Raw genomic sequence first — 25,825 nt, 5'->3', positions numbered from 1 at the left:
CATGCTCGGATGCTTTGTCTGTTCGGGGATGCTGGGAGTTGTAAATCTGCAACAGCTGCAGGTGCCCTGCTTCTCCTGTGTTTGATTATTTAGATTTTATAACATTAATATCTATATATGTTCGTTATGACACCATTATCCGCACGAGGTACAAAGACACTGACAGCATCTGACACTTTTGTTACGCGCAATAAAGTTATTGAAACTTCCAAGGTCAAGAAGACCACGTGGTGAGCCTGGCAGCAGGTAACCTTGACGACGGGAGTAAGCGCAGGTCCGTGCGGCTTCTTCTCGCGAGATCTCGTGCCATTTACCAGAGTCGAGAGGGGAAGCTCTCGCGAGATTTGTGTCTTACCCCTTTGCGCTTCACTTTTCGCTAGGTCAAGAAGATGTCGGAGTCTGAGCTCGGACGGAAGTGGGACCGGTGTCTGGCGGATGCGGCCGTCAAATTCGGTAACGTTCACCGGGAGGGAGAGAGCGCGGGGCGGATAAGGAGCAGCCATGACTGATACTGTTGTCACCCGTGTGTGTCCAGCCTGTCATGTCCGCCCTGGTGCCAACCTCCCCTCATACACGAGTCACCGAGCCCTCTGTCACCTCACACCGCCATCTTACTGCTAAACCGTCACAGACAGCAGAATAGTGAGTGCAGCTCAGAGCATCAACTTGGTTTCTTATTCGAGCATTTTCTTATAGATGACAAATAAACCTTTGTGGTGGAAATACAGTATATGGCGGTATGATTCCTAGTATATAGTCTGGACATACAGGATGTGACACTCAGCAGGGATATGGCGGTATGATTCCTAGTATATGGTCTGGACATACAGGATATGACACTCAGCAGGGATATGGCGGTATGATTCCTAGTATATAGTCTGGACATACAGGATATGGCGGTATGATTCCTAGTATATAGTCTGGACATACAGGATATGACGGTATGATTCCTAGTATATAGTCTGGACATACAGGATATGACACTCAGCAGGGATATGGCGGTATGATTCCTAGTATATAGTCTGGACATACAGTATATGGCGGTATGATTCCTAGTGTATAGTCTGGACATACAGTATATGGCGGTATGATTCCTAGTATATAGTCTGGACATACAGGATATGGCGGTATGATTCCTAGTATATAGTCTGGACATACAGGATATGGCGGTATGATTCCTAGTATATAGTCTGGACATGCAGGATATGACACTCAGCAGGGATATGGCGGTATGATTCCTAGTATATAGTCTGGATATACAGGATATGGCGCTATGATTCCTAGTATATAGTCTGGACATACAGGATATGGCGCTATGATTCCTAGTATATAGTCTGGACATACAGGATATGACACTCAGCAGGGATATGGCGGTATGATTCCTAGTATATGGTCTGGACATACAGTATATGGCGGTATGATTCCTAGTGTATAGTCTGGACATACAGTATATGGCGGTATGATTCCTAGTATATAGTCTGGACATACAGGATATGGCGGTATGATTCCTAGTATATAGTCTGGACATACAGGATATGACACTCAGCAGGGATATGGCGGTATGATTCCTAGTATATAGTCTGACATACAGTATATGACACAGCAGGGATATGGCGGTATGATTCCTAGTATATAGTCTGGACATACAGTATATGGCGGTATGATTCCTAGTGTATAGTCTGGACATACAGGATATGACACTCAGCAGGGATATGGCGGTATGATTCCTAGTATATGGTCTGGACATACAGTATATGGCGGTATGATTCCTAGTGTATAGTCTGGACATACAGTATATGGCGATATGATTCCTAGTATATAGTCTGGACATACAGGATATGGCGGTATGATTCCTAGTATATAGTCTGGACATACAGTATATGACTCAGCAGGGATATGGCGGTATGATTCCTAGTATATAGTCTGACATACAGTATATGACACAGCAGGGATATGGCGGTATGATTCCTAGTATATAGTCTGGACATACAGTATATGGCGGTATGATTCCTAGTGTATAGTCTGGACATACAGGATATGACGGTATGATTCCTAGTATATAGTCTGGACATACAGGATATGACACTCAGTAGGGATATGGCGGTATGATTCCTAGTGTATAGTCTGGACATACAGGATATGACGGTATGATTCCTAGTATATAGTCTGGACATACAGGATATGACACTCAGCAGGGATATGGCGGTATGATTCCTAGTATATAGTCTGGACATACAGTATATGGCGGTATGATTCCTAGTATATAGTCTGGACATACAGTATATGGCGGTGTGATTCCTAGTATATAGTCTGGACATACAGTATATGGCGGTATGATTCCTAGTATATAGTCTGGACATACAGTATATGACTCAGCAGGGATATGGCGGTATGATTCCTAGTATATAGTCTGGACATACAGTATATGACTCAGCAGGGATATGGCGGTATGATTCCTAGTATATGGTCTGGACATACAGTATATGACTCAGCAGGGATATGGCGGTATGATTCCTAGTATATAGTCTGGACATGCAGGATATGACGGTATGATTCCTAGTATATTGTGTGGACATACAGTATATATAAATAGAAAAAAAGAAAAAAAACTGATGGGCACCACCTCAATAAGGATAGGGTGCAATAGGCTGCAACTAAATATAGACCCAGAAGAAGAGAGAAAGCTAGCAGCCATATATACATTGCACACCACAAATATTCAATATGTTCCAAAAAATATATATAAATCTTTATTTATCACAAAACAGACAGATGAGTACATACAATTAAAAACAATTAAAAACACATAATCCAAAAGCGGAGGAATATAATCCTACTACGCCCACCCTGCAGTGGGTACACATAACCCTAAGATGTAAACCAGTCCCGGACCAATGAAACACAAACCAATCTATGCAGCAAATTCTAAAGATTGTACCAATAAGTAGCACCTGGCAAATGTAAATATAATGTATAAAACGCCTGGCAGCCTGACCAATGTCAGTATAATGAAAAATATATGTGAATCTCAGTGCATATAAATCTGACCAATGTAAGGTGCAAAAAACTAAATCTCAGTGCATATAAATCTGACCAATATAAGGTGCAAAAAACTAAATCTCAGTGCATATAAATCTGACCAATATAAGGGGAAAAAAACTAAATCTCAGTGCATGTAATAAGTCTGACCAATGTAAAGTGCAATACTTCCTGAGGAAGCCTCCGTAGCTGGAGGTGGAACGCGTGGGGTCAGCTTCTCCCTGCTTTGGATGTGAGGAGTCCCGGTAGCAGCACTTTAGCACTGAGCCTGACAGCCAGACCTGATGGACATACAGCACTTTTCTCAGGTCGTAGTATTGCACTTTACATTGGTCAGACTTATTACATGCACTGAGATTTAGTTTTTTTCCCCTTATATTGGTCAGATTTATATGCACTGAGATTCACATATATTTTTCATTATACTGACATTGGTCAGGCTGCCAGGCGTTTTATATATTATATTTACATTTGCCAGGTGCTACTTATTGGTACAATCTTTAGAATTTGCTGCATAGATTGGTTTGTGTTTCATTGGTCCGGGACTGGTTTACATCTTAGGGTTATGTGTACCCACTGCAGGGTGGGCGTAGTAGGATTATATTCCTCCGCTTTTGGATTATGTGTTTTTAATTGTATGTACTCATCTGTCTGTTTTGTGATAAATAAAGATTTATATATATTTTTTGGAACATATTGAATATTTGTGGTGTGCAATTTATATATGGCTGCTAGCTTTCTCTCTTCTTCTGGACATACAGTATATGACTCAGCAGGGATATAGCGGTATGATTCCTAGTATATGGTCTGGACATACAGTATATGACTCTCAGCAGGGATATGGCGGTATGATTCCTAGTATATGGTCTGGCATACAGTATATGACTCAGCAGGGATATAGCGGTATGATTCCTAGTATATGGTCTGGACATACAGTATATGACTCTCAGCAGGGATATGGCGGTATGATTCCTAGTATATGGTCTGGACATACAGTATATGACTCTCAGCAGGGATATGGCGGTATGATTCCTAGTATATGGTCTGGACATACAGTATATGACTCAGCAGGGATATAGCGGTATGATTCCTAGTATATGGTCTGGACATACAGTATATGACTCTCAGCAGGGATATGGCGGTATGATTCCTAGTATATGGTCTGGACATACAGTATATGACTCAGCAGGGATATGGCGGTATGATTCCTAGTATATGGTCTGGACATACAGTATATGACTCAGCAGGGATATGGCGGTATGATTCCTAGTATATGGTCTGGACATACAGTATATGACTCAGCAGGGATATGGCGGTATGATTCCTAGTATATGGTCTGGACATACAGTATATGACTCAGCAGGGATATGGCGGTATGATTCCTAGTAAATGCACTCGCTGGGCATACAATATATGATGCTCTCAGCAGAGATATGGCGGTATGATTCCTAGTATATGCTCTGGACATACAGTATATGACTCTCGTGGCGGGGGCGGCCAGAGCAGGTAAAAACTAATTTAAATACTAAAAGTAAGTGTTTCCCAACCGGGGCGCCTCCAGTTGCTGCAAAACTACAACTCTAAGCATGCCCTGACTGGCAAAGGCTGTCCGGGCATGCTGGGAGTAGTAGTTTCACAACAGCTGGAGGCACCCTGCCATTAAAACTGTATGTGACAGGGGGGAGGGGAATGTGACAGGGGGGGAGGGGAATGTGACAGGGGGGGAGGGGAATGTGACAGGAGGGGAGGGGAATGTGACAGGAGGGGAGGGGAATGTGACAGGAGGGGAGGGGAATGTGACAGGAGGGGAGGGGAATGTGACAGGAGGGGAGGGGAATGTGACAGGGGGGAGGGGAATGTGACAGGAGGGGAGGGGAATGTGACAGGGGGGAGGGGAATGTGACAGGAGGGGAGGGGAATGTGACAGGGGGGGAGGGGAATGTGACAGGGGGGGAGGGGAATGTGACAGGAGGGGAGGGGAATGTGACAGGAGGGGAGGGGAATGTGACAGGGGGGGAGGGGAATGTGACAGGGGGGGAGGGGAATGTGACAGGAGGGGAGGGGAATGTGACAGGGGGGGAGGGGAATGTGACAGGAGGGGAGGGGAATGTGACAGGGGGGAGGGGAATGTGACAGGGGGGGAGGGGAATGTGACAGGGGGGGAGGGGAATGTGACAGGAGGGGAGGGGAATGTGACAGGGGGGGAGGGGAATGTGACAGGAGGGGAGGGGAATGTGACAGGAGGGGAGGGGAATGTGACAGGAGGGGAGGGGAATGTGACAGGGGGGAGGGGAATGTGACAGGGGGGGAGGGGAATGTGACAGGGGGGGAGGGGAATGTGACAGGAGGGGAGGGGAATGTGACAGGGGGGGAGGGGAATGTGACAGGGGGGGAGGGGAATGTGACAGGGGGGGAGGGGAATGTGACAGGAGGGGAGGGGAATGTGACAGGAGGGGAGGGGAATGTGACAGGAGGGGAGGGGAATGTGACAGGGGGGGAGGGGAATGTGACAGGGGGGGAGGGGAATGTGACAGGGGGGGAGGGGAATGTGACGGGGGGGAGGGGAATGTGACGGGGGGGGAGGGGAATGTCACGGGGGGGAGGGGAATGTGACAGGGGGGGAGGGGAATGTGACAGGAGGGGAGGGGAATGTGACAGGAGGGGAGGGGAATGTGACAGGAGGGGAGGGGAATGTGACAGGGGGGGAGGGGAATGTGACAGGGGGGGAGGGGAATGTGACAGGGGGGGAGGGGAATGTGACAGGGGGGGAGGGGAATGTGACGGGGGGGAGGGGAATGTGACGGGGGGGAGGGGAATGTGACGGGGGGGAGGGGAATGTGACGGGGGGGAGGGGAATGTGACGGGGGGGAGGGGAATGTGACGGGGGGGAGGGGAATGTGACGGGGGGGAGGGGAATGTGACGGGGGGGAGGGGAATGTGACGGGGGGGAGGGGAATGTGACGGGGGGGGAGGGGAATGTGACGGGGGGGAGGGGAATGTGACGGGGGGGGAGGGGAATGTGACGGGGGGGAGGGGAATGTGACGGGGGGGAGGGGAATGTGACGGGGGGGAGGGGAATGTGACGGGGGGGAGGGGAATGTGACGGGGGGGAGGGGAATGTGACAAGGGGGGGAGGGGAATGTGACAAGGGGGGGAGGGGAATGTGACAAGGGGGGGAGGGGAATGTGACAAGGGGGGGAGGGGAATGTGACAAGGGGGGGAGGGGAATGTGACGGGGAGGGGAATGTGACAGGGGGGGAGGGGAATGTGACAGGGGGGGAGGGGAATGTGGCAGGGGGGGAGGGGAATGTGGCAGGGGGGGAGGGGAATGTGGCAGGGGGGAGGGGAATGTGACAAGGGGGGAGGGGAATGTGACGGAGTGTGTGACAAGGGGGAGGAGAATGTGACAGGGGGGGGAGATGTCACCATTTTTTTTTTTTTATTATATCGCAATATTTAGGCCCAAAATGGCAATCGCACATTTTCCCCATATCGTGCAGCCCTGATCAGGACATACAGTATATGACTCAGCAGGGATATAGCGGTATGATTCCTAGTATATGGTCTGGACATACAGTATATGACTCTCAGCAGGGATATTGCGGTATGATTCCTAGTATATGGTCTGCCATACAGTATATGACTCTCAGCAGGGATATAGCGGTATGATTCGTAGTATATGTCTGGGCATACAGTATATGACTCAGCAGGGATATTGCGGTATGATTCCTAGTATATGTCTGGGCATACAGTATATGATGCTCTCAGCAGGGATATGGCGGTATGATTCCTAGTATATGGTTTGGCTGAGCATACAGTATATAGCGATATGATTCCTAGTACAGTATATGGTCTGGGCATACAGTATATGGCGATATGATTCCTAGTATATAGTCTGGAGATACAGTATGTGAGGCTCTCAGCAGGGATATGGCGGTATGATTCCTAGTATATGGTCTGGGCATACAGTATATGACGCTTTCAGTAGGGATATGACGGTATGATTCCTAGTATATGGTCTGGCATACAGTATATGACTCTCAGCAGGGATATGGCGGTATGATTCCTAGTATATGGTCTGGGCATACAGTATGTGATGCTCTTAGCAGGGATATGGCAGTATGATTCCTAGTATATGGTCTGGACATACAGTATGTGATGCTCTTAGCAGGGATATGGCGGTATGATTCCTAGTATATAGTCTGGACATACAGTATATGGCGGTATGATTCCTAGTATATGGTCTGGACATACAGTATGTTACGCTCTCAGTAGGGATATGGCGGTATGATTCCTAGTATATAGTCTGGACATACAGTATGTGACGCTCTCAGTAGGGATATGGCGGTATGATTCCTAGTATATATAGTCTGGACATACAGTATATGACTCTCAGCAGGAATATGGCGGTATGATTCCTAGTATATGGTCTTGCTGGGCATACAGGATATGGCGGTATGATTCCTAGTATATGATCTGGCTTGGGCATACAGTATATGGCGGTATGATTCCTAGTATATGGTCTGGCTGGGCATACAGTATATGGCGGTATGATTCCTAGTATATAGTCTGGCTGGGCATACAGTATATGGCGGTATGATTCCTAGTATATAGTCTGGCTGGGCATACAGTATATGGCGGTATGATTCCTAGTATATGGTCTGGCTGGGCATACAGTATATGGCGGTATGATTCGTAGTATATGGTCTGGCTGGGCATACAGTATATGGCAGTATGATTCCTAGTATATGATCTGGCTGGGCATACAGTATATGGCGGTATGATTCCTAGTATATGGTCTGGCTGGGCATACAGTATATGGCGGTATGATTCCTAGTATATGGTCTGGCTGGGCATACAGTATATGGCGGTATGATTCCTAGTATATAGTCTGGCTGGGCATACAGTATATGGCGGTATGATTCGTAGTATATGGTCTGGCTGGGCATACAGTATATGGCGGTATGATTCCTAGTATATAGTCTGGCTGGGCATACAGTATATGGCGGTATGATTCGTAGTATATGGTCTGGCTGGGCATACAGTATATGGCGGTATGATTCCTAGTATATGGTCTGGCTGGGCATACAGTATATGGCGGTATGATTCCTAGTATATGGTCTGGCTGGGCATACAGTATATGGCGGTATGATTCCTAGTATATGGTCTGGCTGGGCATACAGTATATGGCGGTATGATTCCTAGTATATGGTCTGGCTGGGCATACAGTATATGGCGGTATGATTCCTAGTATATAGTCTGGCTGGGCATACAGTATATGGCGGTATGATTCCTAGTATATGGTCTGGCTGGGCATACAGTATATGGCGGTATGATTCCTAGTATATGGTCTGGCTGGGCATACAGTATATGGCGGTATGATTCCTAATATGGTCTGGCTGGGCATACAGTATATGGCGGTATGATTCGTAGTATATAGTCTGGCTGGGCATACAGTATATGGCGGTATGATTCGTAGTATATGGTCTGGCTGGGCATACAGTATATGGCGGTATGATTCCTAGTTATGGTCTGGCTGGGCATACAGTATATGGCGGTATGATTCGTAGTATATGGTCTGGCTGGGCATACAGTATATGGCGGTATGATTCCTAGTATATGGTCTGGCTGGGCATACAGTATATGGCGGTATGATTCCTCAGCTGCGCTTGGACTTTACCTGCAAATTTTAATTGTCCAGATATTGAGGACGGTTTTTATGTTATGAGAATTAAAGTGAATTATTTGTTATTACAGGACACCGTCTCAGTGAAGTCTTCTTTCTGTATGTATATATGTAATGTATGTATATATGTAATGTAATGTAATGTATATATTAGAGTCCTAATGGGGTTTAACTCCTTAAAATCATCAGTTAGTTATTCGTAATACACATAAGCAACTGGCAAGGTTGGCACCTATTTTCCTACCAATCCACTGTGTGGACCAGAATGGATACAGTTGGGTATTATGGAGGGGCCCTTACTCTTTATATTTCAACCCTTAGGTCAGTGGCCCAACCGCATTTAAACCCCTTAAATTCATCTTTAAAATACTTATTGAAAATGGATATTTTGTCATCCTTTTTTTTTTTTTTTTACTATTGTTTTCTTTTTTCAGCAAAAACACAATCTAGATTATTTTTCTGAATTCGATTGTTCCCAAATAATATTCAAAATTTTTGTATAAAAAACAGATTTACTGCAGAGATGAGAAAAGGTTTATTTGTCATCTATAAGAAAATGCTCGAAGAAACCAACTTCAGCCTTGTGTGCAACTCTGGAGTATAATACAGGATATAACTCAGGATCAGTAATGTATGTATGTATACAGTGACCTCACCAGCAGAATAGTGAGTACAGCTCTGGAGTATAATACAGGATATAACTCAGGATCAGTACAGGATAAGTAATGTAATGTATGTACACAGTGATCTCACCAGCAGAATAGTGAGTACAGCTCTGGGGTATAATACAGGATATAACTCAGGATCAGTAATGTATGTATGTACACAGTGACCTCACCAGCAGAATAGTGAGTACAGCTCTGAAGTATAATACAGGATATAACTCAGGATCAGTACAGGATAAGTAATGTAATGTATGTACACAGTGACCTCACCAGCAGAATAGTGAGTACAGCTCTGGAGTATAATACAGGATATAACTCAGGATCAGTACAGGATAAGTAATGTAATGTATGTACACAGTGACCTCACCAGCAGAATAGTGAGTACAGCTCTGGAGTATAATACAGGATATAACTCAGGATCAGTACAGGATAAGTAATGTAATGTATGTACACAGTGACCTTACCAGCAGAGTAGTGAGTACAGCTCTGGAGTATAATACAGGATATAACTCAGGATCAGTACAGGATAAGTAATGTAATGTATGTACACAGTGACCTCACCAGCAGAATAGTGAGTACAGCTCTGGAGTATAATACAGGATATAACTCGGGATCAGTACAGGATAAGTAATGTAATGTATGTACACAGTGACCTCACCAGCAGAATAGTGAGTACAGCTCTGGAGTATAATACAGGATATAACTCAGGATAAGTAATGTAATGTATGTACACAGTGACCTCACCAGCAGAATAATGAGTACAGCTCTGGAGTTTAATATAGGATATAACTCAGGATCAGTACAGGATAAGTAATGTAATGTATGTACACAGTGATCTCACCAGCAGAATAGTGAGTACAGCTCTGGGGTATAATACAGGATATAACTCAGGATCAGTAATGTATGTATGTACACAGTGATCTCACCAGCAGAATAGTGAGTACAGCTCTGGAGTATAATACAGGATATAACTCAGGATCAGTACAGGATAAGTAATGTATGTATGCAGTGATCTCACCAGCAGAATAGTGAGTACAGCTCTGGGGTATAATACAGGATATAACTCAGGATCAGTACAGGATAAGTAATGTAATGTATGTACACAGTGATCTCACCAGCAGAATAGTGAGTACAGCTCTGGAGTATAATACAGGATATAACTCAGGATCAGTACAGGATAAGTAATGTAATGTATGTACACAGTGACCTCACCAGCAGAATAGTGAGTACAGCTCTGGAGTATAATACAGGATATAACTCAGGATCAGTACAGGATAAGTAATGTAATGTATGTACACAGTGATCTCACCAGCAGAATAGTGAGTACGGCTCTGGGGTATAATACAGGATATAACTCAGGATCAGTACAGGATAAGTAATGTAATGTATGTACACAGTGATCTCACCAGCAGAATAGTGAGTACAGCTCTGGGGTATAATACAGGATATAACTCAGGATCAGTAATGTAATGTATATACACAGTGACCTCACCAGCAGAATAGTGAGTACAGCTCTGGAGTATAATACAGGATATAACTCAGGATCAGTACAGGATAAGTAATGTAATGTATGTACACAGTGACCTCACCAGCAGAATAGTGAGTTCAGTTCTGGGGTATAATACAGGATATAACTCAGGATCAGTACAGGATCAGTAATGTAATGTATATACACAGTGACTTCACCAGCAGAATAGTGAGTACAGCTCTGGAGTATAATACAGGATATAACTCAGGATCAGTACAGGATAAGTAATGTAATGTATGTACACAGTGACCTCACCAGCAGAATAGTGAGTACAGCTCTGGAGTATAATACAGGATATAACTCAGGATCAGTACAGGATCAGTAATGTAATGTATGTACACAGTGACCTCACCAGCAGAATAGTGAGTACAGCTCTGGAGTATAATACAGGATATAACTCAGGATCAGTACAGGATAAGTAATGTAATGTATGTACACAGTGACCTCACCAGCAGAATAGTGAGTACAGCTCTGCAATATAATACAGGATATAACTCGGGATCAGTACAGGATAAGTAATGTAATGTATGTACACAGTGACCTCACCAGCAGAATAGTGAGTACAGCTCTGGAGTATAATACAGGATATAACTCAGAATCAGTACAGGATAAGTAATGTAATGTATGTACACAGTGACCTCACCAGTAGAATAGTGAGTGCAGCTCTGGGGTATAATACAGGATATAACTCAGGATCAGTACAGGATCAGTAATGTAATGTATATACACAGTGACCTCACCAGCAGAATAGTGAGTACAGCTCTGGAGTATAATACAGGATATAACTCAGGATCAGTACAGGATAAGTAATGTAATGTATGTACACAGTGACCTCACCAGCAGAATAGTGAGTACAGCTCTGGAGTATAATACAGGATATAACTCAGGATCAGTACAGGATAAGTAATGTAATGTATGTACACAGTGACCTCACCAGTAGAATAGTGAGTGCAGCTCTGGGGTATAATACAGGATATAACTCAGGATCAGTACAGGATCAGTAATGTAATGTATATACACAGTGATCTCACCAGCAGAATAGTGAGTACAGCTCTGGAGTATAATACAGGATATAACTCAGGATCAGTACAGGATAAGTAATGTAATGTATGTACACAGTGACCTCACCAGTAGAATAGTGAGTGCAGCTCTGGGGTATAATACAGGATATAACTCAGGATCAGTACAGGATCAGTAATGTAATGTATATACACAGTGATCTCACCAGCTGGTTTTCAGAGTGGATCATTATGGTGGAAAGGAGGTGAAGTTTTATAGGAAAAGAAAGAAGCATTTCTGACTAATAATATATACTACAAAGTTTCTTACATTCACTTGAACTATTGAGTTATACAGTTTATATAAATATCAGTGCGTATTAAATCTCTAAATTTGACCTTATAACCTGACAATCGGTTGCAGGCCAAGTATATAATAATGCTGTTATACGCAGTGATCCTGTTGTAAACTATAGACAGTACTTGTGTAAATGTTGGGTGACAATCCATACAGCCGGCAGCTCGATTATCTTGGATCCCTGAGGTTGGGTTCACACTAAACTTTGGGGGAGATTCCTCAAAACCTATCCAGATCGCTTTTTAAATTTTCGAGACCTTTTCAAACATGAAAGAAGTGATCTGATTGGTTGCTATGGGCAACTCAGCAACTTTTCCTCTGGACGGGTTTTGATAAATCTTATCCTACGTGTTTACATCTCAGTAAGTTTTTTTTATGTGAACCTACTTGACTATGCTATTGTATTTAGCTGGAGGGGTCACTCTGGACAACACCTCACTGACAGTAAGAGGACTACACAACTTCCTGTCAGGACAGAGGGAGAAGTCTGAAGCCAGAGTCAACACCATGCTTACAATGTGAGTACTACACAACTTCCTGTCAGGAGAGAGGGAGGAGCTGCGGAGACCACTCCACAGTGACAATGAAAGAACTACATAACTTCCTGTCAGTAGAGAGGGAGAAGCCGGAAGCTGCTGAGACAACATGACAATAACAATGAGGGACTACACAACCCGAAGTTAAGACAACATCACACTAACTTAGAAGACTATACAAGTCCCTGTCAGGAGCGACGGAGGAGCCTGGAGCTGGAGGCAACACCACACTGACAATGAGAGGACTACACAACTTCCTGTCAGGGAGGAAACGCACCAAAATATGCTAAAGCCAGTACAATTAGTGATAACATTATATTAAGTTATTTATTTTGGAGTGATAGTTTTATTTTAATACAACTTTGATACTGGAATACCCCTTTAATCCCAACGGAGAACCCAAAGATCCAACCTGCTATTAGATTGGGGGCAATAATACAGGGGACGTTGCGTGTATAAATGGTTTCCATTTAACCATGTGATGCCCTCCATTGCCTGCTGCTAGGGATGTACAACCAACCATCTGCTTCCATTTAACCATGTGATGCCCTCCATTGCCTGCTGCTAGGGATGTACAACCAACCATCTGCTTCCATTTAACCATGTGATGCCCTCCATTGCCTGCTGCTAGGGATGTACAACCAACCATCTGCTTCCATTTAACCATGTGATGGCTGTCATTATGTAAGAGCACAAATGGCGGCTGCTTATAAAAGAGGTGCAGAGCGGGTGCAGCGCTGACATTACTGATTCCGAATACTCCATACCTCTGCCTCCTACCTGGGCTCTGTAGTGCTCTTTATTGTCACATAATCATAAAGTATAAGACGTAGCGGATGTCATAGGTGAGATGGGAAATGTTGCGAAACCCCAGTGACAGTAAACCCTGTAGGTGGGTTGCGTGCCGACTGTAATAGTTGCAGCACATTGCTCCGTCTGTTCTGATCCGTGCACATTCTTATGGAGATAAGTCGTGATCGTTCAGTGCAGGAGGAATTATCATCTGTGCTGCAGACTAGTCTCCCGCAGAGTGTTACATGTGGCCTTGAAGCTGCGCAGATCCCTCCGTGGCTCCAATGGGCTGGGGGTATAGTGCAGCGTCCTCTACATTACATAACATATGGAGAACCTGGGCAGCACAAGGCACGTGTTTCTTTACAGATCTTCTGCATGCTTTATGTTGGTGTTTACAGCTTCTGAAAATCTACAACTCACAGCATGTCCAGATAGCCAAAGGCTTGTCTAAGCACGCTGGGAGTTGTAGTTTTGCAACAGGTCGGAAATAAGAAATGCTTGAAGTAGTAGTTTTCAACAACTGGGAGATGCAGGTTGCAAATCACTGCCCTGTATCAGTGTCCAGCTTTTGCAAAACTATAACTCCCAGCGTGCCCGGACAGTAGTTTTGCAACAGCTGGTGGCACCCTGGTCGAGCAAACATTGGCCTATATGATTAGTAACACTGTCTGGGCATGCTGGGAGTTGTAGCTTTGCAACAGCTGGAGGCACCCTGGTCGGGCAAACATTGGCCTATATGATTAGTAACACTGTCTGGGCATGCTGGGAGTTGTAGTTTTGCAACACCTGAGGCCCCCTGGTTAGAAAACACTGCCCTATATGATAAGCCACATTGCTAGGGCAGGCTGGGAGTTGTAGTTAGCAACAGTTGGAAGCACCTTGGTTGGGAAACAATACCCTATACCAGTGGTCTTCAGGCATGCTGGGAGTTGTAGTTTTGCAACATCTGGAGGTCCACAGGTTGAAGACCACTGCCCTATATTAAGAGCGACACTGTCCGGGCATTCTGGGAGTTGTAGTTTTTCAACAGCTGGAGACACCCTGGTTGGGAAACACTGCCCTGTATGATTAGCATATATGATCAGGGCATGCTGAGAGTTGTAGTTTTGCAATAGCTGGATGTACGGTGGATGGGAAGTTCTGTGCTATATGATGAGCCACACTGCCAGGGCATGCTGGGAGTTGTAGTTTTTCAGTTGGAGTGCCAAAGGATTGGAAACACTTGCAAGTTCTGCTTGTGACTTGTGTCTCTGCAGACTTTGGACCACTCAGGACTATAAGACGTATTAAGCCACGTGCCTAATACAGCGGACAATACTCTGAGCTCAACAATAATCTCTCTTGTCTAAACTGGATACAACTGTAGCAAACACTCAGCTGTGACAAGTATTCGGTCTGTGCTAGTTCTCCTCTTAATGGTCTAGTCACCCGTACTGTACAGTATTCAGCAGAGATTTGATGCGCAGGATTTTCTGCTGCAGATTTCACTGTAAACTAAATGACTGAACACCGCTTCAAATCCTGCGCATCAAATCTGCACAGAATACTGTACGTGTGAACAGACCCTAACGGTGTACTCCGCCCCGAGACCTCTTGGTCTTATTCTTTGAAAACTTTAGTTAATGTGGATTCCCTGTTGCCTGTGACTGGTCGTCCGTTCCCTGCGCCTCTACGTGTTTCTCCTTGTGTGTCGTCAGTTGCTCTCCGGTTGTTTTCGCTCTTTTGTACACTGCTGGTTTGTTAACCCCTCGGTCGCGGTCTGTCCTGTATGGCTCATGCACCATGTGCGTCTTTCTTCCTCCAGGCCATGTAAGGGTAAATGTTCGCTCTCATTCCTCAGTTATTTTTGTGTAGAATAATCCAAATATAACCGTACTCTGCCAAACAGCTGCACAATGTTGACAAGTGAATAACAATCTCTGCTTCATTATATCCCAGATTTACTAACAAACATTTGGACGACCGAACCTGGTGATGGCGTCTGTTCACCTGGATGTCAGCTGTTGTTTAATAGGGATGTTATTTTTATAAATAGGATTATATACTTGTACATATGAGCAGTATTATAGTAGTTGTATTCTTGTATATAGGAGCAGTATTATAGTAGTTATATTCTTGTATATAGGAGCAGTATTATAGTAGTTATATTCTTGTATATAGGAGCAGTATTATAGTAGTTATATTCTTGTATATAGGAGGTAGTATTATAGTAGTTATATTCTTGTATATAGGAGCAGTATTATAGTAGTTATATTCTTGTATATAGGAGCAGTATTATAGTAGTTATTCTTGTATATAGGGGCAGTATTATAGTAGTTATATTCTTGTATATAGGAGCAGTATTATAGTAGTTATATTCTTGTATATAGGAGGCAGTATTATAGTAGTTATATTCTTGTACATAGGAGCAGTATTATAGTAGATATATTCTTGTATATAGGAGCAGTATTATAGTAGTTATATTCTTGTGTATAGGAGCAGTATTATAGTAGTTATATTCTTGTATATAGGAGCAGTATTATAGTAGTTATATTCTTGTACATAGGAGCAGTATTATAGTAGTTATATTCTTGTATATAGGAGCAGTATTATAGTAGTTATATTCTTGTATATAGGAGGCAGTATTATAGTAGTTATATTCTTGTATATAGGAGCAGTATTATAGTAGTTATATTCTTGTATATAGGAGCAGTATTATAGTAGTTATATTCTTGTATATAGGAGCAGTATTATAGTAGTTATATTCTTGTATATAGGAGCAGTATTATAGTAGTTATATTCTTGTATATAGGAGCAGTATTATAGTAGTTATATTCTTGTATATAGGAGCAGTATTATAGTAGTTCTTGTATATAGGAGCAGTATTATAGTAGTTATATTCTTGTATATAGGAGCAGTATTGTAGTAGTTATATTGTATATAGGAGCAGTATTATAGTAGTTATATTCTTGTATATAGGAGCAGTATTGTAGTAGTTATATTGTATATAGGAGCAGTATTGTAGTAGTTATATTCTTGTATATAGGGGGCAGTATTGTAGTAGTTATATTCTTGTATATAGGGGGCAGTATTGTAGTAGTTATATTCTTGTATATAGGAGCAGTATTATAGTAGTTATATTCTTGTATATAGGAGCAGTATTATAGTAGTTATATTCTTGTATATAGGAGCAGTATTATAGTAGTTATATTCTTGTATATAGGAGCAGTATTATAGTAGTTATATTCTTGTATATAGGAGCAGTATTATAGTAGTTATATTCTTGTATATAGGAGGCAGTATTATAGTAGTTATATTCTTGTATATAGGAGCAGTATTGTAGTAGTTATATTGTATATAGGAGCAGTATTATAGTAGTTATATTCTTGTATATAGGGGGCAGTATTATAGTAGTTATATTCTTGTATATAGGGGGCAGTATTATAGTAGTTATATTCTTGTATATAGGAGGCAGTATTATAGTAGTTATATTCTTGTATATAGGAGCAGTATTATAGTAGTTATATTCTTGTATATAGGGTCAGTATTATAGTAGTTATATTCTTGTATATAGAAGCAGTATTATAGTAGTTATATTCTTTTATATAGGGGGCAGTATTATAGTAGTTATATTCTTGTATATAGGAGCAGTGTTATAGTAGATATATTCTTGTATATTGGAGCAGTATTATAGTAGATATATTCTTGTATATAGGAGGCAGTATTATAGTAGTTATATTCTTGTATATAGGAGGCAGTATTATAGTAGTTATATTCTTGTATATAGGAGGAGTATTATAGTAGTTATATTCTTGTATATAGGAGCAGTATTATAGTAGTTATATTCTTGTATATAGGAGCAGTATTATAGTAGTTATATTCTTGTATATAGGGGGCAGTATTATAGTAGTTATATTCTTGTATATAGAACAGTATTATAGTAGTTATATTCTTGTATATAGGAGCAGTATTATAGTAGTTATATTCTTGTATATAGGAGCAGTATTATAGTAGTTATATTCTTGTATATAGGGGGCAGTATTATAGTAGTTATATTCTTGTATATAGAACAGTATTATAGTAGTTATATTCTTGTATATAGAACAGTATTATAGTAGTTATATTCTTGTATATAGGAGCAGTATTATAGTAGTTATATTCTTGTATATAGGGGGCAGTATTATAGTAGTTATATTCTTGTATATAGAACAGTATTATAGTAGTTATATTCTTGTATATAGGGGGCAGTATTATAGTCGATATATTCTTGTATATAGGGGGCAGTATTATAGTCGATATATTCTTGTATATAGGAGCAGTATTATAGTAGTTATATTCTTGTATATAGAAGCAGTATTATAGTAGTTATATTCTTGTATATAGGAGCAGTATTATAGTAGTTATATTCTTGTATATAGGAGGCAGTATTATAGTAGTTATATTCTTGTATATAGGAGCAGTATTGTAGTAGTTATATTGTATATAGGAGCAGTATTATAGTAGTTATATTCTTGTATATAGGGGGCAGTATTATAGTAGTTATATTCTTGTATATAGGGGGCAGTATTATAGTAGTTATATTCTTGTATATAGGAGGCAGTATTATAGTAGTTATATTCTTGTATATAGGAGCAGTATTATAGTAGTTATATTCTTGTAGATAGGGTCAGTATTATAGTAGTTATATTCTTGTATATAGAAGCAGTATTATAGTAGTTATATTCTTTTATATAGGGGGCAGTATTATAGTAGTTATATTCTTGTATATAGGAGCAGTGTTATAGTAGATATATTCTTGTATATTGGAGCAGTATTATAGTAGATATATTCTTGTATATAGGAGGCAGTATTATAGTAGTTATATTCTTGTATATAGGAGGCAGTATTATAGTAGTTATATTCTTGTATATAGGAGGAGTATTATAGTAGTTATATTCTTGTATATAGGAGCAGTATTATAGTAGTTATATTCTTGTATATAGAACAGTATTATAGTAGTTATATTCTTGTATATAGGAGCAGTATTATAGTAGTTATATTCTTGTATATAGGGGGCAGTATTATAGTAGTTATATTCTTGTATATAGAACAGTATTATAGTAGTTATATTCTTGTATATAGGGGGCAGTATTATAGTAGTTATATTTTAGTATATAGGGGGCGGTATTATAGTAGTTATATTCTTGTATATAGGAGCAGTATTATAGTAGTTATATTCTTGTATATAGGAGCAGTATTATAGTAGTTATATTCTTGTATATAGGAACAGTATTATAGTAGTTATATTCTTGTATATAGGAGCAGTATTATAGTAGTTATATTCTTGTATATAGGAACAGTATTATAGTAGTTATATTCTTGTATATAGGAGCAGTATTATAGTAGTTATATTCTTGTATATAGGAGCAGTATTATAGTAGTTATATTCTTGTATATAGGAGGCAGTATTATAGTAGTTATATTCTTGTATATAGGAGCAGTATTATAGTAGTTATATTGTATATAGGGGAGCAGTATTATAGTAGTTATATTCTTGTATATAGGAGCAGTATTATAGTAGTTATATTCTTGTATATAGGAGCAGTATTATAGTAGTTATATTCTTGTATATAGGAGGCAGTATTATAGTAGTTATATTCTTGTATATAGGGGCAGTATTATAGTAGTTATATTCTTGTATATAGGAGCAGTATTATAGTAGTTATATTATTGTATATAGGAGCAGTGTTATAGTAGTTATATTCTTGTATATAGGAGCAGTATTATAGTAGTTATATTCTTGTATAGAGGAGCAGTATTATAGTAGTTATATTCTTGTATATAGGAGCAGTATTATAGTAGTTATATTCTTGTATATAGGGGGCGGTATTATAGTAGTTATATTCTTGTATATAGGAGCAGTATTATAGTAGTTATATTCTTGTATATAGGAGCAGTATTATAGTAGTTATATTCTTGTATATAGGAACAGTATTATAGTAGTTATATTCTTGTGTATATAGGAGCAGTATTATAGTAGTTATATTCTTGTATATAGGAACAGTATTATAGTAGTTATATTCTTGTATATAGGAGCAGTATTATAGTAGTTATATTCTTGTATATAGGAGCAGTATTATAGTAGATCTATTCTTGTATATAGGAGCAGTATTATAGTAGTTATATTCTTGTATATAGGAGCAGTATTATAGTAGTTATATTCTTGTATATAGGAGGCAGTATTATAGTAGTTATATTCTTGTATATAGGAGCAGTATTATAGTAGTTATATTGTATATAGGGGAGCAGTATATACAGCTCATAAGATCTTCTCACATTAAAGTTGAATTATTTTAGGGCCGTGTCCTATGTCGCTGTCAGGGGTCTTATTTTAGCCGTCCCCATCCTTCCCCGGACTGATTTGGATTATATGATTATATGTTTTTTGTATTTGTTTGGAGGAAAACACAAGTTTGTTTTTAATCTAAACCATGGTGCCCATCCCCCTTTGCTTTGTTCGCAGGAGTACACACAGTACATTTACCATGCAAGGACTTGAAGCGCAAATTCAATTAACTTTGGGCAAAGTGGCCAAGTTGTGCCCGTCCTTGGCGGCGCTGATTGAAGTGAGATTTGGGTTATTCCTGTGAGATGAGTCATTGCGCAGTTATTACATTTCACAGATCCGGGTTCTGCTGAGGATTTGGAGCAGATGTTCTACATCATACTTGGTCCTGGATAATCGACAGATGAAGCGTTTTAGCTGGTCCCCCGGGCATGCTGGGAGTTGTAGTTTTGGAACAGCTGGAGGCACCCTTGTTGGGAAACACTAGTTATGCGCCATGTAAATGGAAGACACTACAGGTGACGTCAGATGTGGCGGATTTACATAGGTAAAAACCACGTTGGAATATGGTAGCAGATAGTGAATGAGACTTTACGAATGTCGGCAGGAAGGAACGCAAACCTATATCGCCACTCCCAGCCGTCAGACGCGCGCTGGTCAGACCCTTATCTCCTATCCTGTGGACGCCACATTGCTTCTTTCAGTTGGACCAGATGTAGTGACTAGTAGTATACGTTCAGTCCATTATGGGCACGCCATGTTTGATATACGTAAATTGTATCCGTTCCAATAGCGGTGGACATTAGTACGAGTACCTGTAGTTGTGCCAATACCTGCCGCTCATCAAATGCGCCACAGACGCCAATTTCGCTGAAAAAAAAATATATAGCTGTCTCATGGTGTTCAGTAATTTTAAAGGGGTACTCCACTGACCAGCGTTGGGAACTTAATGTTCCGAACGCTGTTTTCACACTATGGGGGTCGCCCACGCCTCTCACGACATCACGGCCACGCCACCTCAATGCAAGTCTATGGGAGGAGCGTCACGTTGTCACGCTCCTCCTATAGACTTGCATTGAGGGGGCGTGGCCGTGACATCACAAAGGCCGAGGGTGATCCCCGCAGCACGAAAACAGCATTCGGAACATTTAGTGGAGTACCCCTTTAAGAATCCTTCAGGAAAAGTGATGGGGCAGCAGTCTGGAGGGTATCGATGATTGGTCACTATGATTGGTAATCGGTACTCAGCATATCCCTGCTTACTATTCCCTAATTGTACCGACCGAATGTGATCTGAAAAGGTCTTAAAGGGGTTATCCAGGTTAGAAAAATGTATCCCTTATCCAAAAGATAGGGAATAAGTATCAGATTGTGTGGGGTCCGACTGCTGGGACCCCCCTAGATCTCCTGCACAGCACTACAGTTCTTCTCGTGCACAGAGCGGCATGTGGCCTCCATGCATCTCTATAGGAGAGCCGGGTATACATGAGTGCAGCGCTCGTGTATCTCCAGCTCTCCCATAGAGATTAATGGAGGGGGCTTGTTGTCCACCGCTTTGTGTGTTGGTCGACACAGCTCTAAACTGGACTACTCCTTTAAAATATATAGTATATATTAGTGCGTGTGTATATGACCCGTTGCTGACATTGACGATATGTGACCTGTGCAAGCAGTCGCAGGTCGCAGTGGTCGCATGTGTTGATTCCTCATTGCTGGAGCTGGGTGAGCAGAGTCTGGTGGGTGAGTAGGGAAGGATGGGTACGGAGCAGATTGGTGTCCATGTGACTTTTTTTCTATTTTACACAATCCACATTTCCAATTGGATGTCACAAGAATATCCACAGCGGAATCCCAACCCATGCGCACTTAGTCAAAGGCATGTTCACTGTGGTGAAGCTGCAGAATGCGGCGTTTTTGGAGCCCTTAGTGGGTGCGGAATGCCTACAGATAAAAGAATTGTGAATGCAGCTGAGCGCACGTCATAGCCGGGAGCTGAGGCTAATACCACATCACCTTTCCATGTGCCGCGCCGTCCAATCGTCGCTCCTTTACTGCAGCCATCCATGGCAGGGAATAGTAAAGGAGCACTGATAACACTGATCAATGCTATGCTATGGCGGATCTACAGATTGCATGTAATGGTGCCCTATGGGGACTAAAAAAAAGTGAATAGTGTGTAAAAAAAAAAAAAAAAAAAAAAAAAAAATGTGATAAATAAATTTAATAAATGTGAATTAACCCCTACCCTAATAAGTCTGAATCCCCCCCCCTTTTTAAATTAAATAAAATCTATTTTTTTAAATATAAAAAAGCCCTCCCTCTAATAAAAACAAAAAAAAAGTTTCCCCATTAAAAAAAAAAATAAATAAAAACACTGTCACGTGACATAGAAAAAAATGATCATTAATTGTTATTGGCGAGTACTTTAAAATAAATAAATAAATCGGTGCTCATACTCGGTCTGGTATCTGGACATCCCTAGATGTGACGCACAGTATATAAGTTTAATCAACATCACAAATGGCTTTTATCTAAGTGTATACGTGTATTATACGGAGCGGCGCTGTTGTGTTAGTGTCGGCGGGTTGGAGGATATCCGCAGGTACTGGACAGACTACAAAGTGGCGTTCTGTAGACAGCCCTGTAATAAATGGGGTGAGTCACGTCCGGGCGGTATATACCGCCCCTGTGGAGGAGGGAGTGAGGTCATCCCACTGTCCACTCACTGCTGTGCAAATAGAGGCCATAGCAACTCACAACCGCGGCCTCACAATTTCCACATTGATTGATTAATGGCCCCGTCTAATACACAGCGGCCCAATGGCAGATGACTTTTGTTGTACATGGATCGGATTCATCGCGTCTTGGAACGAACGTCTTATTGGCGAGCCATTTTCTTTTTCTAATAAAACAACAGGAATGTGCAGTTTGGCCCTGGTTACAAAAAATGTTGTATTTTATATCCTTATCCTCCAGGACCGGGCTTGGTGAATCGTATGAGAATCTAGGAGCCAGCAAAATAAGTTGAGAGCCAGGATTTTTTTTAAACGACCCGTGTCATTTTATTTGTGCGCCATAAGCTGTAGTTTTTACTGGTACCACTTTTTGCGCAATATTATTTAATATTATTATTATTTTTGTTTTTTTTGGAATGTGATGCTACCAAAAATCAGCAATTTGGGTGTTTTGGCATTTCATTTGCGTTTACACTGTTGACCGTGTGGGATCAGGACTGTGATAAGTAGTCGAAGGCCACTGTATCTGTTGCCAACTCATGGCCGGCACCGAAGCCTAGTACAGGCCTGAGATCTGATTGATTGGCACGCTGCAATTAAATGGCGGGGCGGGGTGCTGATCAGGCCACCAGGTTCTGGTTCTACTTCTATATAAAAATCTTATTCCTTCCAGTACTTATCAGCTGCTGTACGTTCTAGAGGAAGTTGTATAGTTCTTTTCTGACTGACCACAGTGCTCTCTGCTGCCACCGTTGTCTGTGTCAGGAACTGTCCAGAGCAGGAGAGGTTTTCTATGGGGATTGGTTCCTGCTCAGGACAGTTCCTGACATGGACAGAGGTGGCAGCAGAGAGCGCTGTGGTCAGACAAAAAAGAACTACTCAACTTCCTCTGTAGAATACAGCAGCTGATAAGTACTGGAAGGAATAAGATTTAGAAATAGAAGTCATTTACAAATCTCTCTGACTTTATGGCACCAGTTGATTTAAAAAAAAAAAAAAAAAAAAATAGTTTTCTCCTGAGTACCCCTTTTAAAATGCTGTGACCATGGTTGTTAAACAGTTAAATGACAGACATTGTCCAGTGTTACCGGCAGGTGTCAGCTGCAGATGGCAGCCGTTACCTGCCGGCTATGGCACAGGCCCCACACTACCAGGCACGGGGTCAAACTCAATTACCCTACCCATGACCTTAATGTATGTCGTTGGTCAGGAAGGAGTTAATGGAAAGGGCCGACAAAACCCTAGGTGCCAGGTAGGGCTGCACGATATAGGGAAATTGTGTGATGGCCATTGCGATTGGTAAACGATCGTGATTAACATGAGGTGAAATCCCCAAATTTTATCTCCAATCTCCCCCATTTCCTTTCTTTTCCCCCATTTTATTTCTATCCCTCTTTTGACATTCCTCCCATTTCTGCTCCGCCCCATTTCATGTTAATTCCCACTTTTTACATACCCCCCCAATTTATGTACCCCCAAAATATGTTGCATCTCCTTTATTAATGTTGTACCAGGACACTGAGGACACATAAAAAAAAAAAAAAAAAAAATAACCTGTTGCCTACTTGGCCCGGTCCCCGTCTATCTGCCGCAGATCCTGTTCCCCTCCGTGCGGTCCAGTGTCTTATGGGACTTACAGGACCTTCCTGCTTAGTCAATCAGTGGCCTGACACATGACACCTCTGCGGCCACTCATTGGCTGAGCAAGAAAGGTCCTGGAACCAGCACAGAGAAGATACCAGGACTGCACGGAGGAGAACAGGATCTGCGGCAGACCTACAGGGTCCTGGGTTATGTGAGATTTACTATCCACACCCTGCACCCCTATTCTTACTTGGGACAGTGTTTCCCAACCAGGGTGCCTTCAGCTGGTTCAAAACTACAACTTCTATCCAGTTTGGACAGCCTTCATTTGTAGACGTTATAGTCAAGTATTTCCCCACCAGGGTGCCTCCATCTGTTGCAAAACTACAACTCCCAGCATGCCCCGACAGCCTTTGGCTGTCGGGGCATGCTGGGAGTTGTAGTTTTGCAATAGCTTGGAGGCACCCTAGTTGGGAAACGCTGACTTAGCAGCCCAGCCCCAGACCGTCCATGCATGCATGAATGATATGGTGACCTGGCGCCTGGGATTTGTGGAGCCTTGACGTAAGGTTTCGTCTCTGTTCAGACCTATACCGTCTGTTATGTCTCCAGCCTCCACCGTCACTTTGATCAGGGTCTTTAGAGTCTTGGAGACTTTACAGATTATCTTCCTAACTGGCTTCATTTTCAGAATAAATACGGTTCTGTGTCTTTAATGCTCGGCAGCGACACAAAGCCGCTTCCACCGGATCCTGCCGGGGATTTTGGTAAATTATATGAATGGATTTACTGGGATGTCTTTTAATGTCTTTTCCTACAGGCTGACAATGATATAACCCTGAGCGCCGGGCTCCTCTTAATCCCAGATGTTTAGGACACATCCTGCTGGTGGACGGGCTCTGGCACCGCGGCCAAGGGTCGTCTTTATTACTATGGAAGGATTGAAATTCCTTCCCTGAGCCGACTTGTTACCACCTTGTGTGAGCTCTGCTGCCCGGCATGTAGGGAGACTTCTCCAACCGCTTGGTCCTCCTCAAGGAGGGCGTCCTCTGTGTATAGGACAGTATTATAGTAGTTATATTCTTGTATATAGGAGCAGTATTATAGTAGTTATATTCTTGTATATAGGAGACAGTATTATAGTAGTTATATTCTTGTATATAGGAGCAGTATTATAGTAGTTATATTCTTGTATATAGGAGCAGTATTATAGTAGTTATATTCTTGTATATAGGAGCAGTATTATAGCAGTTATATTCTTGTATATAGGAGCAGTATTATAGTAGTTATATTCTTGTATATAGGAGACAGTATTATAGTAGTTATATTCTTGTATATAGGAGCAGTATTATAGTAGATATATTCTTGTATATAGGAGACAGTATTATAGTACTTATATTCTTGTATATAGGAGACAGTATTATAGTACTTATATTCTTGTATATAGGAGACAGTATTATAGTAGTTATATTCTTGTATATAGGGGCAGTATTATAGTAGTTATATTCTTGTATATAGGAGACAGTATTATAGGAGTTATATTCTTGTATATAGGAGCAGTATTATAGTAGTTATATTCTTGTATATAGGAGCAGTA

At 41.6% G+C, this 25,825-nt stretch overlaps 1 protein-coding gene across 1 annotated transcript in view; it reads left to right on the top strand.

Moving 5' to 3' along the window:
* Window positions 1–313: 313 nt before the first annotated feature.
* MICOS10 (mitochondrial contact site and cristae organizing system subunit 10) overlaps window positions 314–25,825 on the top strand; it is a 67,433-nt gene continuing 41,921 nt past the window's right edge. Inside the window, exon 1 of the mRNA XM_056543336.1 lies at window positions 314–453. Coding sequence (XP_056399311.1) covers window positions 390–453 — 64 coding nt within the window. The 5' untranslated portion in view covers window positions 314–389. The remainder of the gene's footprint in view (window positions 454–25,825) is intronic.

The sequence above is a fragment of the Hyla sarda genome, chromosome 10, assembly GCF_029499605.1.
Source record: "Hyla sarda isolate aHylSar1 chromosome 10, aHylSar1.hap1, whole genome shotgun sequence".
Classification (NCBI taxonomy): domain Eukaryota; kingdom Metazoa; phylum Chordata; class Amphibia; order Anura; family Hylidae; genus Hyla; species Hyla sarda.
Note: the sequence above shows the minus strand (reverse complement) of the source record. Positions and strands in the feature narration are given on the sequence as shown.